This window comes from Psittacula echo, assembly GCF_963264785.1.
Source record: "Psittacula echo genome assembly, chromosome: 28".
NCBI classification, from domain to species: Eukaryota; Metazoa; Chordata; class Aves; order Psittaciformes; family Psittacidae; genus Psittacula; species Psittacula echo.
The window spans coordinates 1,581,227-1,597,676 of record NC_137763.1 but is presented as its reverse complement, the minus strand read 5'-3'; the positions used below and the strand labels follow the sequence as shown (position 1 = coordinate 1,597,676).

The following is a 16,450-nucleotide window of genomic DNA, read 5'->3' as shown; positions in this document are numbered from 1 at the left end:
CCCCATAACCGCGCTCTATGACCCCTCCTGCCCCATAGGGAGGTGCCAGCCCCATAACCGCGCTCTATGACCCCTCCTGCCCCATAGGGAGGTGCCAGCCCCATAACCGCGCTCTATGACCCCCCCTGCCCCATAGGCAGGTGCCAGCCCCATAACCGCGCTCTATGACGCCCCCCCGCCCCATAGGGAGGTGCCAGCCCCATAACCGCGCTCTATGACGCCCCCCCGCCCCATAGGCAGGTGCCAGCCCCATAACCGGGCTCTATGACCCCTCCTGCCCCATAGGTAGGTGCCAGCCCCATAACCGCGCTCTATGACCCCCCCTGCCCCATAGGCAGGTGCCAGCCCCATAACCGCGCTCTATGACCCCCCCCCTGCCCCATAGGGAGGTGCCAGCCCCATAACCGCGCTCTATGACCCCCCCCCTGCCCCATAGGGAGGTGCCAGCCCCATAACCGGGCTCTATGACCCCCCCCTGCCCCATAGGGAGGTGCCAGCCCCATAACCGGGCTCTATGACCCCCCCCTGCCCCATAGGGAGGTGCCAGCCCCATAACCGGGCTCTATGACCCCTCCTGCCCCATAGGGAGGTGCCAGCCCCATAACCGGGCTCTATGACCCCCCCTGCCCCATAGGGAGGTGCCAGCCCCATAACCGCGCTCTATGACCCCCCCTGCCCCATAGGGAGGTGCCAGCCCCATAACCGCGCTCTATGACCCCCCCTGCCCCATAGGGAGGTGCCAGCCCCATAACCGCGCTCTATGACCCCTCCTGCCCCATAGGTAGGTGCCAGCCCCATAACCGCGCTCTATGACCCCCCCCCGCCCCATAGGGAGGTGCCAGCCCCATAACCGGGCTCTATGACCCCTCCTGCCCCATAGGTAGGTGCCAGCCCCATAACCGCGCTCTATGACCCCCCCCCGCCCCATAGGGAGGTGCCAGCCCCATAACCGCGCTCTATGACCCCCCCCCGCCCCATAGGGAGGTGCCAGCCCCATAACCGCGCTCTATGACCCCCCCCTGCCCCATAGGGAGGTGCCAGCCCCATAACCGGGCTCTATGACCCCTCCTGCCCCATAGGTAGGTGCCAGCCCCATAACCGCGCTCTATGACCCCCCCCCGCCCCATAGGGAGGTGCCAGCCCCATAACCGGGCTCTATGACCCCCCCTGCCCCATAGGGAGGTGCCAGCCCCATAACCGCGCTCTATGACCCCCCCTGCCCCATAGGGAGGTGCCAGCCCCATAACCGCGCTCTATGACCCCCCCTGCCCCATAGGGAGGTGCCAGCCCCATAACCGCGCTCTATGACCCCCCCTGCCCCATAGAGAGGTGCCAGCCCCATAACCGCGCTCTTTGCCCCCCCTCCCCCCGCCCCACAGCGAGTTCCGGCCCCCCCCCGGCGCGGGGCCAAGTGGGGCGCGGGGGGACCCCCCCCGGCCCTAAAATAGCCCCGTCCCTAATGAGCAAATGGGGATTAATGGGGGGGGAGGGGGCCCCCAAACCCGCCCCTAATCCCCCCCCTCCCCCCCCCCCTAAGCCGGATTGTCCGGTCGAGCCGGGGGAGCCCCATGGGGGGGACGCGGCGCCGTGGGGCGGGAGTGGGGCGCTGGGGGTGGCTGTGGGGCGCTATGGGGCAGGTGTTGGTTGCTGTGGGGCGCTATGGGGCACTCTGGGTTGCTGTGGGGCGCTATGGGGCAGGTGTTGGTTGCTGTGGGGCGCTATGGGGCAGGTGTAGGTTGCTGTGGGGTGCTATGGGGCAGGTGTTGGTTGCTGTGGGGCGCTATGGGGCAGGTGTTGGTTGCTGTGGGGCGCTATGGGGCAGGTGTTGGTTGCTGTGGGGCGCTATGGGGCACTCTGGGTTGCTGTGGGGCGCTATGGGGCACTCTGGGTTGCTGTGGGGTGCTATGGGGCAGGTGTTGGTTGCTGTGGGGCGCTATGGGGCATCGGAGGCTGCACGGAGCCACCACAGACCACGGCGGGGAAGCCTTCGGGACACAGTGGGGCTGCTGTGAGTCACTGTGGGGCGCTATGGGTCTCTATGGGTCTCTATGGGGCGCTATGGGACTCTATGGGGCTCTATGGGGCTCTATGGGTCTCTATGGGTCTCTATAGGTCTCTATGGGGCTCTATGGGGCTCTATGGTGCTCTATGGGTCTCTATGGGGCTCTATGGTGCTCTATGGGTCTCTATGGGTCTCTATGGGGCTCTATGGGGCGCTATGGGTCTCTATGGGTCTCTATGGGTCTCTATGGGTCTCTATGGGTCTCTATGGGTCTCTATAGGTCTCTATGGGGCTCTATGGGGCTCTATGGTGCTCTATGGGTCTCTATGGGGCTCTATGGTGCTCTATGGGTCTCTATGGGTCTCTATGGGGCTCTATGGGGCGCTATGGGTCTCTATGGGTCTCTATGGGTCTCTATGGGGCTCTATGGGGCGCTATGGGTCTCTATGGGTCTCTATGGGGCTCTATGGTCTCTATGGGGCTCTATGGGGCTCTATGGGGCTCTATGGGGCGCTATGGGGCGCTATGGGGCTCTATGGGGCTCTATGGGGCTCTATGGGGCGCTATGGGGCTCTATGGGGCTCTATGGGGCGCTATGGGGCGCTATGGGGCGCTATGGGGCCGTGCGACTGGAATTCCGCTTGTTCTGAGCTCTTTACACTGGAAAGAGCCCGGGACCAGCGGGACTCGGCCGCGCGGCCCCACTGCGGCACGTGGGGGGCACGTGGGGGGCACGTGGGGGGCACGTGGGGGTCTCGGGGTGCTCCCCATGGGGCACAGGCGGAGGCAGCGTCACCACGTTTATTGCGGGGGGGGTTTATGTCCATCGGGAGCTGTGGGGCTGCCCCACGGCGAGCGGCGGGGGGGGGGCCCTGCCCCACGGCACCCCCAAACTCCCCCCCCGGAACCGCGCCTTGCCCCAGGGGGCAGAGGCTGCCGTGGGGCCGCGCTGTGGGGGAGGTCCCGCTGTGGGTCCCGCTGTGGGTCCCGCTATGGGGCAGCCCCGCTGTGGGTCCCGCTGTGGGTCCCGCTATGGGGCAGCCCTGCTGTGGGTCCCGCTATGGGGCAGCCCCGCTGTGGGTCCCACTGTGGGTCCCGCTATGGGGCAGCCCCGCTATGGGTCCCGCTATGGGGCAGCCCCGCTGTGGGTCCCGCTATGGGTCCCGCTACGGGGCAGCCCCGCTATGGGTTCCACTATGGGGCAGCCCCACTTTGGGTCCCGCTATGGGTCCCGCTATGGGGCAGCCCCACTATGGGTCCCGCTATGGGTCCCGCTATGGGGCAGCCCGGCTATGGGTCCCGCTATGGGGCAGCCCCACTATGGGTCCCACTCTGGGTCCCGCTATGGGGCAGCCCGGCTATGGGTCCCGCTATGGGGCAGCCCCACTATGGGTCCCACTCTGGGTCCCGCTATGGGGCAGCCCGGCTATGGGTCCCGCTATGGGGCAGCCCCACTGTGGGTCCCGCTGTGGGTCCCGCTATGGGGCAGCCCCGCTGTGGGTCCCGCTATGGGGCAGCCCCACTGTGGGTCCCGCTGTGGGTCCCGCTATGGGGCAGCCCCGCTGTGGGTCCCGCTATGGGGCAGCCCTGCTGTGGGTCCCGCTATGGGGCAGCCCCACTGTGGGTCCCACTCTGGGTCCCGCTATGGGGCAGCCCCGCTGTGGGTCCCGCTATGGGGCAGCCCCACTATGGGTCCCACTCTGGGTCCCGCTATGGGGCAGCCCCGCTGTGGGTCCCGCTATGGGGCAGCCCCACTATGGGTCCCACTCTGGGTCCCGCTATGGGGCAGCCCCGCTGTGGGTCCCGCTGTGGGTCCCGCTATGGGGCAGCCCCACTGTGGGTCCCGCTGTGGGTCCCGCTATGGGGCAGCCCCACTGTGGGTCCCGCTGTGGGTCCCGCTGTGGGTCCCGCTATGGGGCAGCCCCGCTGTGGGTCCCGCTGTGGGTCCCGCTATGGGGCAGCCCCACTGTGGGTCCCGCTGTGGGTCCCGCTATGGGGCAGCCCCACTGTGGGTCCCGCTGTGGGTCCCGCTGTGGGTCCCGCTATGGGGCAGCCCCGCTGTGGGTCCCGCTATGGGGCGGGCGAGACCTGGCTGGTGACGGACGAGACCTGCGTGGCCTGGGAGGAGCCGGAGGCGTCGTCCTCGTCCGCCAGGGGGCTCCTCCCGCAGAACAGCAGCTTCAGCATGCACGAGCGGAACTGGGGGGTGACGTCAGAGGCACGGCCCGTGACGTCACACAGCCCCCCATAGAGACCAAAGAGAGCCCCATAGACACCCCATAGAGCCCCATAGAGCCCCATAGCGACCCCATAGCGCCCCATAGCCACCCCATAGCCACCCCATAGCGCCCCATAGCCACCCCATATTCACCCCATAGCTCCCCATAGAGCCCCATAGCCACCCCATAGCCACCCCATAGTGCCCCATAGCCCCCATAGAGTCCCATAGCGCCCCATAGAGTCCCATAGCCCCCATAGCCCCCATAACCCCCATAGCCCCCATAGCCCCCATAGCCCCCATCGCCCCCATAGCCCCCATAACCCCCATAACCCCCATAGCTCCCATAGCCCCATAGCCCCCATAGCCCCCATAACCCCCATAGCCCTCATAACCCCCATAGCCCCCATAGCCCCCATAGCCCCCATAGCCCCCATAGCCCCCATAAACCCCATAACCCCCATAGCTCCCATAGCCCCCATAACCCCCATAGCCCCCATAACCCCCATAGCCCCCATAACCCCCATAGCCCCCATAGCCCCCATAAACCCCATAACCCCCATAGCTCCCATAGCCCCCATAACCCCCATAGCCCCCATAGCCCCCATAACCCCCATAGCCCCCATAGCCCCCCATAGCCCCCATAAACCCCATACCCCCCATACCCCCCATAGCCCCCATAGCCCCATAACCCCCACAGCCCCCATAGCCCCCATAGCCCCCATAGCCCCCATACCCCCCATACCCCCCATAGCCCCCATAGCCCCCATACCCCCCATAGCCCCCATACCCCCCATAGCCCCCATAGCCCCCATAAACCCCATACCCCCCATACCCCCCATACCCCCCATAGCCCCCATACCCCCCATAGCCCCCATAGCCCCCATAAACCCCATACCCCCCATACCCCCCATAGCCCCCATAGCCCCATAACCCCCACAGCCCCCATAGCCCCCATAGCCCCCATACCCCCCATAACCCCCATACCCCCCATAGCCCCCATAGCCCCCATAGCCCCCATACCCCCCATAACCCCCATACCCCCCATAGCCCCCATACCCCCCATAACCCCCATACCCCCCATAGCCCCCATAGCCCCCATTGCCCCCATACCCCCCATACCCCCCATAGCCCCCATAGCCCCATAACCCCCACAGCCCCCATAGCCCCCATAGCCCCCATACCCCCCATAACCCCCATACCCCCCATAGCCCCCATAGCCCCCATAGCCCCCATACCCCCCATAACCCCCATACCCCCCATAGCCCCCATACCCCCCATAACCCCCATACCCCCCATAGCCCCCATAGCCCCCATTGCCCCCATACCCCCCATACCCCCCATAGCCCCCATACCCCCCATACCCCCCATACCCCCCATACCCCCCATAGCCCCCATAGCCCCCACAGCCCCCATAGCCCCCATACCCCCCATACCCCCCATAGCCCCCATAACCCCCACAGCCCCCTTCGCCCCCACCGCCCCGCAGCGCCCGCGGCCGCACCTGCTTGTTCATGAGCACGTAGATGACCGGGTTGTAGACGGTGGAGGCCTTGGAGAACACGGACGGGACGGAGGCGAGCGCGGGCTCCAGGGGGCGCCCTCGGTGCGTGACGGCCCAGAGCGCGAAGGCGGCGTAGGGCAGCCAGCACGTGAGGAAGCCGAGCACCATCACCACCACCATGCGCGTGACCTCGCGCTCCGCCTTCTGCGTGCTGGCCGAGTGCTCCTGCTGCCGCGCCACCTGCGGGGCAACGGCGCTAGGGGGCGCGATGGGGCGCTATGGGGCACTATGGGGCGCGATGGGGCTATGGGGGGCTATGGGGGGCTATGGGGAGCGATGGGGGCTATGGGGGCTATGGGGCTATGGGGCTATGGGGGCTATGGGGGTTATGGGGGTTATGGGGGTTATGGGGGCGATGGGGACTATGGGGCTATGGGGGCTATGGGGGCTATGGGGGTTATGGGGCTATGGGGGCTATGGGGGTTATGGGGCTATGGGAGCTATGGGGGCTATGGGGGTTATGGGGCTATGGGGGCTATGGGGACTATGGGGCTATGGGGGCTATGGGGGCTATGGGGGTTATGGGGCTATGGGGGCTATGGGGGTTATGGGGTATGGGGGCTATGGGGGCTATGGGGAGCGATGGGGCGGTATGGGGGCTATGGGGGCTATGGGGGCTATGGGGCGCTATGGGGGCTATGGGGACTATGGGGGCTATGGGGGCTATGGGGAGCGATGGGGGCTATGGGGCTATGGGGCTATGGGGGGCTATGGGGCTATGGGGGCTATGGGGGGCTATGGGGGGCTATGGGGGCTATGGGGGCTATGGGGGGCTATGGGGCTATGGGGGCTATGGGGCTATGGGGGCTATGGGGGCTATGGGGCTATGGGGGTTATGGGGGCTATGGGGGCTATGGGGCGCTATGGGGCGCTATGGGGACTATGGGGGCTATGGGGAGCTATGGGGCACACAGACCCACAGGCACCGACACTGACTGCTCCTGCTGCCACGCCACCTGCAGCGGGCAATGGGGCTATGGGGGCTATGGGATGTCTATGGGATGTCTATGGTTTGCTATGGGGCGCTGTGGGGCGCTGTGGGGTGCAGCGGGCGCACCTTGCGCAGGGTGAGCAGGAGGCGGCCGTAGCAGAGGACGATGACGCTGAGGGGGACGCCGAAGCAGAAGAGGAAGAGGAAGAGGACGTAGGACTCGTTGTGCCAGCGGTTGTTGGTCGTGTACCAGTCCGGGCCGCAGGAGCACTGCAGCCCCTCGGGGATGTACCTGCGCCGGCCGCACCGCGGGGGAACGGGTGACAACGCGTGGGAACGCGTGCTAACGCGTGATAACATGTGCTAACACATGCTAACGCGTGGTAACACGTGCTAACGCGTGATAACATGTGCTAACGCGTGATAACATGTGATTATGTGTGATAACACGTGATAACATGTGATAAAACGTGATAACATGTGATAATGAGTGATAACGTGTGATAACGCATAACGTGTGATAACACGTAATAACACGTGATAACGTGATAACACGTCATAACGCGTGATAACATGTGATAACGCGTGATAACGTGTGATAACACATGATAACACGTGATAACACGTAAGAACACGTGATAACACGTGATAACATGTAATAACACGTGATAACACGTGATAACATACAATGACAGGGAGTGTCATGTTATCATCATGTGATAACATGCGACAACATGGAACAACGTGTGATAACATATGATAGCACATGGTAATGTGTGATAACGTGTGATAACAAATGCCAACATGTGATAACATGTGATGACATGTGACAACATGTGATAACGTGATAGCACATGATAACGTGTGACAACGTGTGACAACATGGAACAACATGTGAGAGCGTGATAACATATGATAGCACATGATGACGTGATAACGTGTGATAACATGTAATAACATACAACGACACAGGACAACATGTGACAAGATGTAATAACATACAACCAGGTAGAACAACATGTGACAACATGTAACAACATACAAAACCACTGAACATGTGCCAACATGTTATAAAATGTAAGAGCATACAGCAACACGTAATAACATGCACCAACACAGAACAGCATGTGATAATACGTGTAAGCATGTAATAATAACACACACCACCACGTCCTGACACAGTGCAACATGCGCCCACATGCTCCAACACGCGCCAACACGAGCTGACATGCTCCAACACGCAGCACCATGCTCCTGCATGCGCCGCCACGCTCCCGCACGCTCCTAAAGCCCCGCCCCTCCGAGCCAGGCCCCGCCCCTCCGAGCCAAGCCCCGCCCCTCCGAGCCAAGCCCCGCCCCTCCGAGCCAAGCCCCGCCCCTACCGGCTCCAGCCCAGCAGCGGGGGCGCGGCCGCCAGGAGCCCGCAGGCCCAGGTGAGGGCGCAGCCGAGCAGCGCGTGGCTGCCGCGGAACGAGAAGGAGCCGAGCGGTTTGCAGATAACGAGGAAGCGCTCGAAGGCCACCACGGCCAAGGACCAGAGGCTGACCATGCCTGCGGGGGGGAGGCGGGGAGGCAGAGACAGGGATGGAGAGACAGGGATGTGGGATAGAGAGACAGGGATACGGGATGGAGAGACAGGGATACGGGATAGAGAGACAGGGATATGGGAGACAGGGATATGGGATAGAGAGACAGGGATATGGGAGACAGGGATATGGGATGGAGAGACAGGGATACGGGATAGAGAGACAGGGATATGGGAGACAGGGATATGGGATAGAGAGACAGGGATATGGGAGACAGGGATACGGGATGAAGAGACAGGGATACGGGATAGAGAGACAGGGATATGGGAGACAGGGATATGGGATAGAGAGACAGGGATATGGGAGACAGGGATATGGGATGGAGAGACAGGGATATGGGATAGAGAGACAGGGATATGGGAGACAGGGATATGGGAGACAGGGATAGAGAGACAGGGATATGGGATAGAGAGACAGGGATACGGGATGGAGAGACAGGGATATGGGAGACAGGGATACGGGAGACAGGGATATGGGATAGAGAGACAGGGATATGGGATAGAGAGACAGGGATATGGAAGACAGGGATACAGGATGGAGAGACAGGGATACAGGATGGAGAGACAGGGATACGGGATGGAGAGACAGGGATACGGGATAGAGAGACAGGGATACGGGATGGAGAGACAGGGATACGGGATAGAGAGACAGGGATACGGGATAGAGAGACAGGGATACGGGATGGAGAGACAGGGATACGGGATAGAGAGGCAGGGATACGGGATACAGGGACATGGGATAGGGATGTGGGAGAGAGAGACATGCATATGGATATGGGATAGGGAGACAGGGATATGGGATACATGGATATGGGATACGGTATAGGGAGATATGGGATACGGGAGATATGGCGACAGGGATAGAAATATAGGCATGGATATGGGATATTGGATAGGGATATGTGATGTGGCATATGGAGACATGGGATACAGGGATATGGAGACAGGAATACAGAGATAGGCATGGATATGGATAGGGATATGGGATAGAGAGAAATAGAGACATGGATATGGGATAGGGATACGGGATGCGGGATATGGGATGTAGGACACGAGTATGGGAAAAGGGGACACAGATGTGGGATATGGGATATAGAGAGATGGACATGGGACGTGGAGACATGGGATATGGGATGTGGGATACGGGATATGGGATGTGGGACATGGCCATGGGACGCAGGGCACCAGCACCGTGACACCGGGGCCGCGTTCATGTGTCCCCAGCACCAACGCCCCGCACCCCCATCGCCCCCGCTCCCAACGTCCCCAACACCCCCATTCCCACCGTTCCCGTCACCCCCATCCCATCATCTCCATTCCTATCGCTTCCATCCTCAGCACCCGCGCTCCTGTCATCCCCATCCCCCCATCCCATCCCCATCCCCCCCATCCCATCCCCGTCCCCCCCATCCCATCCCCGTCCCCCCCATCCCATCCCCGTCCCTATCTCATCCCACCCCATTGCCCCCATCCCATCCCCACCCCATTCCCATCACCCCCATCCCATCCCCACCATCCCCATCCCCATCGCCCTCATTCCCCCCATTCCCACCCCAACATCTCTGTTCCCAACATCTCCATGCTCCTGTGTCCTTCTGCACCACATCCCAACCCCACATCAGCCCCAGCCCATCCCCATCCCCACCCCATTTCCATCCCATCCTCATGCCATCCCCATCACCCCCATCCCCACCATCCCATCCCCTTCCTATCCCCACCCCATCCCTATCTCCTCCATCCCCATCCCCATCCCATCTGCACATCACCCCCATCCCCATCCCATCCCCATCCCATCCCCATCCCATCCCCATCCCATCCCCATCCCATCCCATCCCCACCCCATCCCCATCCCATCCCCACCCCATCCCCATCCCATCCCCATCCCCATCCCCATCCCCACCCCATCCCCATCCCCATCCCCTCCCCATCCCATCCCCATCCCATCCCCACCCCATCCCATCCCCATCCCCACCCCATCCCCATCCCCATCCCCATCCCCATCCCATCCCCATCCCCATCCCCATCCCCATCCCCATCCCATCCCCACCCCATCCCCATCCCCATCCCCACCCCATCCCCATCCCCATCCCATCCCCATCCCATCCCATCCCATCCCCATCCACTCCCCATCCCCATCCCCATCCCCACCCCATCCCCTCCCCATCCCATCCCCATCCCCTCCCCATCCCATCCCCATCCCCATCCCCATCCCCATCCCATCCCATCCCCATCCCCTCCCCATCCCATCCCCATCCCCTCCCCATCCCATCCCCATCCCCATCCCCATCCCCATCCCATCCCATCCCCATCCCATCCCCATCCCATCCCATCCCCATCCCCTCCCCATCCCCTCCCCATCCCCTCCCCATCCCCTCCCCATCCCCTCCCCATCCCCATCCCCTCCCCATCCCCATCCCATCCCCACCCCATCCCCATCCCCATCCCCTCCCCATCCCCTCCCCATCCCCTCCCCATCCCCATCCCCTCCCCATCCCCTCCCCACCTCCGAGGGTGGCCGTGAACCCCTCGACCTTGCAGGCGGTGGGGCCCAGCACGAAGTAGGTGCGGGTGAAGCTGTAGGCGGCGGTGGTGGAGCCCACGAGCAGCACGAGCAGGTTGGCCACGGCCAGGTTCACCAGGATGTAGTTGAGGTGCGAGCGGAGCTTGCGGTACCGCGCCGTGCAGGCGATGGTGAGCGCGTTCACCGGCACCCCCAGCGCCACCAGCGCCACCATGAAGGCGGCCATGGCCGCAAAGAGCCCCGCGCTGCCCAGGTGCGTCTGCGGCACCAGGAACGGGCTCAGCGCCGAAAGGTTCCCCCCCGGAGCCTCCACGGGCAGGAAGAAATCCTCCGGGAGGTCATCGGGGGGGGGCATGGCCGCGGGGGGGAAGGATGGGGATGGGGATGGGGATGGATGGGGATGGATGGATGGGGATGGATGGGGATGGATGGATGGGGATGGATGGGATGGGATGGATGGGGTGGGATGGATGGATGGGGATGGACGGGGATGGATGGATGGGGATGGATGGGATGGGATGGATGGGGTGGGATGGATGGATGGGGATGGAGAGACACGGGGATGGGGCTTTGGGATGGGTGGGATGGAATGGATAGACAGAGGGATGGAGATTTGGGGTGGGTGGATGGGTACAGGGATGGATGGGATGGGATGGATGGGATGGGATGGACGGACACTGGGGTAGAGGTTTGGGATGGGCCGATACGGGGATGAGGGGTTGGGATGGCTGGGACGGGATGGATGGGATGGAGGCAGGGATGAGGGTTTGGGATGGATGGGATGGAGGCAGGGGTAAGGGTTTGGGATGTATGGGACGGGATGGATGGGATGGAAGCAGGGATGAGGGTTTGGGATGGATGGGATGGGATGGATGGGATGGAGGCAGGGATGAGGGTTTGGGATGGATGGGACGGGATGGATGGGATGGAAGCAGGGATGAGGGTTTGGGATGGATGGGACGGGATGGATGGGATGGAGGCAGGGATGAGGGGTTGGGATGGATGGGACGGGATGGATGGGATGGAGGCAGGGATGAGGGGTTGGGATGGATGGGACGGGATGGATGGGATGGAGACAGGGATGAGGGGTTGGGATGGATGGGACGGGATGGATGGGATGGAGGCAGGGATGAGGGTTTGGGATGGATGGGACGGGATGGATGGGATGGAGGCAGGGATGAGGGGTTGGGATGGATGGGACGGGATGGATGGGATGGAGGCAGGGATGAGGGGTTGGGATGCACGTGCGGCCGCGCAGCCGGAGGCGGTGGGCACAGGAGTGGACGGACGGTGCCGGGTACCGGGACCAACGGATGAGGTTGGGCCGGGGGCTCCGGGGGGACCCTTTTATCCCCCGGGCCCAATCCGGCTCATCCGGGTTTTACCACCCAGGAAGCGGCTTTGGGGCCGGTAATCGGGATCAGCGCCGGGATGAGGCCGGGATCAGACCGGGATCAGCGGCACCGGGATCAGCACCAGGAGCTCCCGACACCTCCAATGGGCGCCAATGGGAACCCCGAACCCCCCCCAGCACCCCCAAAGTGACCCCGTCCCGCACCCTCCCCCCCGCACCCCAAACTTGGCGGGTCCGGGGTCCATGGGGAAAATGGGGACAATGGGGGCGTCCATGTGGTCAATGGGGGGGTCCCCGGTGGGGGGGGGGGGGGGGGGCAGCACCCATGGGTGTCAGCCTGAGCAGCGCCTTAATCCCGGCCTTAAGCGGATCCTGGGCTGGGATTAGGGATAAATCCCAACCGGAGCTGACACGATTCCGGCCCCCATGGGGGGTGCTGTGGGGCTGCCCCATGGCGGGGGCAGACTGGGAGCACGGGGGCCCGCGGTGCCCGTACTGGTGTGCGTGTGGCTCCGGGTGTGGGGCTGCGATGGCCTGGGCGGAAGGGGGGGGGCTCTATGGGGCAGCCAAGGGGCAGCCATGGGGCAGAGGAGGCACCCATGGGGCAGCTCCAGTCTCTGTGGGGCAGCCCAGGAGTCGCCTGTGGGGCAGCGGCGGCTCCAATGGGGCAGAGGCGGCGCTTGGGGGGCACCGGACGCACTTGTGGGGCAGCGGCGACCCCGCCCCCCGGCCCGTTCCGGCCGTTGCGTTTCAAACGCGATCGCGGCCGGGGGGGGTGGTGGGGGAGGAGGGAGGACGCGCCCGTTGCCCCGCCCCCCACGGTGACGTCAGCTGACGGGCGCCTCTCCCGACCAATCAGATCTCCCCGTCCCAGCGCGGGCCCAACGGGCGGCCGCGCGCGCTCGGCTGGCCCCGCCCCCTTTGGCGCGCCGTAACTGACAGCGCTTCCCGCCAATTCCAACGGCCGCCGGGAGCGCGCCGGCCCCTCCCACGCCGCGGGGCGGGGCGGCGCGCCGCAGCCAATCAGCGCCCGGCGGCGCTCGGAGCGGCGGCCGCCGCAGCCAATCGCGGCGCGGGCGGGGCGGGGCGCGGGGCGCTCCGGGTTCGCTCTCGGGCTCCGTTCGGGGCCCCCCCCCCTTTCTCTCCGCGTTCCCCCCCCCCCCCCCCGCGTCCCCCCCCCCCTTCGCGTCCGTCCCCCCCCCCCCCCCCCAGCGGGTTCTTCGCTGCGAAGAAAATGGCGGCGGCGCCGAGCGGGGCCGGGGAGAGGCTGTGAGTGCCCGGGGGGGGCGGGGGGGCGCGGGAGGGGGGGGGAGAGGAGGAGGAGGAGGTAAAAGGGGGGGGGGGGTTGTAAATGGAGAGAGGGAAAGGAGGAGGGGAGGGGGGGGGGTCCCGCCGCTTGTTTTCCCGCGCGCGCGCCGCCGCGAGACCCCGCGCGCCCCCCCCCACTCCCCCCCCCCCCCGTAAATTTCCCGCCCCACACGCCCCCCGTTTTCCCGCCGTGCGCGCGCGCCCGGGCGGGAACGGGAGGAACGGGGTGGGGGGGGGGGTGTGAAGGGAAGGGGGGGTGGGGGGGGGGCCGCGCGCTCTGAGTTGCGTCACAAACGGCCGCGGCCCCCCCGGGAACGGGAGCGGGGACGGGAGCGGCCCCCCCGGCGGGAGAGCCCCCCCCGAGTGCGCCCCGAGAGCGGGAACCCCCCCCCCCCGAGGGGGGCGTGGTCTGGGCCTGATCCCCCAATGGGGACCCCCCCCCCTTGCGTGTCCTTTAATGGGGACCCCCCCCCGCGCCCCCCAATGGGGACCCCCCCTTCGCAGGGCATGGAATGGGGGCCCCGCCCCCTCACGGGACCCCCCCCCCCCAATCGCGGTGCACCCCAAAACCCAAACCCACCCTAAACGCACGGAATTCACCCCAAAACGGAGCTCCCCGAAAGAGCCCAAAGTGAGCCCGGCCGCGGCGCCCCGAAACGCCCCGAAAGAGCCCAAAGCAGCCCCAAATGCCCCGAATCGCCCCAAAGTGCTCCCGAGCGCGGCGCTCGCTCCCGCTGGGCCCCAAACCAGCCCCAATCCCCCCAAACTGTGGCCCTTGGGGTGCCCCAAATTACCCCGAATCGCCCCCAAATGCGCCCCGGCCGTTGTGCCCCAAACCCACCCGCATCGGCCCCAAAATCCGCCCGACCCCAGCGCAGCCGCGGCTCCGGAAGAGCCCAAATCGGCCCCAAACGTGGCCCGAAGCGCGGAAAGCACCGAACCCAGCCCCAATTCCGGCCGCGCCGTCCCCAAACCCCCTGAATCGCCCCAAGTCGCTGCTCCCGGCCCCGTGGGCCCGATCCCGGCGCTGGCTGCAGCATCCCGGTGGCATCGGGATGATCCCGATGCCCGGAGCATCCATTGGGGGCATCCCATTGGGAGCATCCATCGGGAGCATCCCATTGGGGGCATCCCATTGGGAGCATCCCATTGGGGGCATCCCATTGGGAGCATCCATCGGTAGCATCCATTGGGAGCATCCCATCGGGAGCATCCATCGGGAGCATCCCATTGGGAGCATCCCATTGGGAGCATCCCATTGGGGACATCCCATTGGGGACATCCCATTGGGAGCATCCATTGGGGGCATCCCATTGGGAGCATCCATTGGGGGCATCCATCGAGAGCATCCCATTGGGAGCATCCATCGGGAGCATCCCATTGGGGACATCCCATTGGGGGCATCCATTGGGAGCATCCATTGGGGGCATCCATTGGGGGCATCCATTGGGAGCATCCATTGGGAGCATCCATTGGGGGCATCCATTGGGAGCATCCATTGGGGGCATCCATTGGGAGCATCCCGCTCCTGCCAGCGCCGGGCTCCATCCCCGGCTCCATCCCCGCTCCCGGCTCCACTTGGGCTCTTCCCGGCGCTTCCCGCCCCGTGTCCCATCGGGGGTCACCCCAGGGCGGTTATTATGGGATGGGCCCCGGGGGGGGGCCGCTGTGGGGCTGGGTTTGGGGACCCCCCCATGGCCCCTGGGCCTGCGTCCGGATCCGGGTTAGGGTCCCATACCTGTATCCCACATCCCATACCCCATATCCCATGGCCTGTATCCCATCCCCTCTATGCCGTATCCATACCCCATACCCTGTCTGCATATCCCACATCCTGTATCCCATATCCCATACCCCACATTCCATACCGTTGTCCCATATCCCATCCCCATGCCCCATACCTGTATCCCACATCGCATGCCCATACCCACATCCCGCATCGCATACGCTTATCCCATATCCATATCCCTTATTCCGCATCCCATACCCGTATCCCACATCCCGCGTCCCATCCGCTTATCCCATATCCCATACCCTGTGTCCCTCATCCTATACCCATACCCCGTACCCATATCCCATACCCCATATTCCATATCCCACATCCCATATCCCATATCCATATCCTTTATTCCGCATCCCATACCCATACCTGTATCCCACATCCCATATCATGTATCCCTCATGCCGTACCCATACCCCATACCCTGTATCCCTCATCCCATATCCCTCCTCCTGTACCCCATACCCGTATCCCTCATCCCGTATCCCGTACCCCGTATCCCGTATCCCGTATCCTGTACCCGTATCCCGTATCCCTCATCCCATACCCTGTATCCCGTATCCCTCATCCCGTACCCCGTATCCCGTATCCCGTATCCTGTACCCGTATCCCGTATCCCTCATCCCATACCCTGTATCCCTAATCCCACATCCTGTACCCGTATCCCGTACCCTGTATCCCGTATCCCTCATCCCGTACCCTGTATCCCTCATCCCACATCCTGTACCCGTATCCCGTACCCCGTATCCCGTACCCCGTACCCCGTATCCCGTACCCCCTATCCCGTACCCTGTACCCACATCCTGTATCCCTCATCCCGTACCCATATCCCGTACCCCGTACCCGTACCCCATATCCCGTATCCCTCATCCTGTACCCATATCCCGTATCCCTCATCCCGTACCCATATCCCGTATCCCTCATCCCGTACCCCGTACCCGTATCCCTCATCCCGTACCCCGTACCCATATCCCGTATCCCTCATCCCGTACCCATATCCCGTATCCCTCATCCCGTACCCATATCCCGTATCCCTCATCCCGTACCCATATCCCGTATCCCTCATCCCGTACCCATATCCCGTATCCCTCATCCCGTACCCCGTACCCGTATCCCTCATCCCGTACCCATATCCCGTACCCCGTACCCCCATCCCAATCCCATCTCCCGCCTTCCCGCAGGGAGGA

General features: G+C 64.2%; 1 protein-coding gene across 1 annotated transcript; it reads right to left on the bottom strand.

Annotated features, from left to right (window-relative positions):
• Positions 1–4,029: 4,029 nt before the first annotated feature.
• On the bottom strand, positions 4,030–11,176 carry LOC308230831 (blue-sensitive opsin-like; the record flags this gene model as incomplete). The annotated part of the gene is made up of 5 exons (XM_080635791.1): positions 4,030–4,201; positions 5,725–5,964; positions 6,842–7,007; positions 8,098–8,266; positions 10,804–11,176. 5 exons carry the CDS (start codon positions 11,174–11,176, stop codon positions 4,073–4,075), a joined length of 1,077 nt encoding a protein of 358 aa, XP_080491917.1. The 3' UTR covers positions 4,030–4,072.
• Between the last annotated feature and the right edge of the window lie 5,274 nt (positions 11,177–16,450).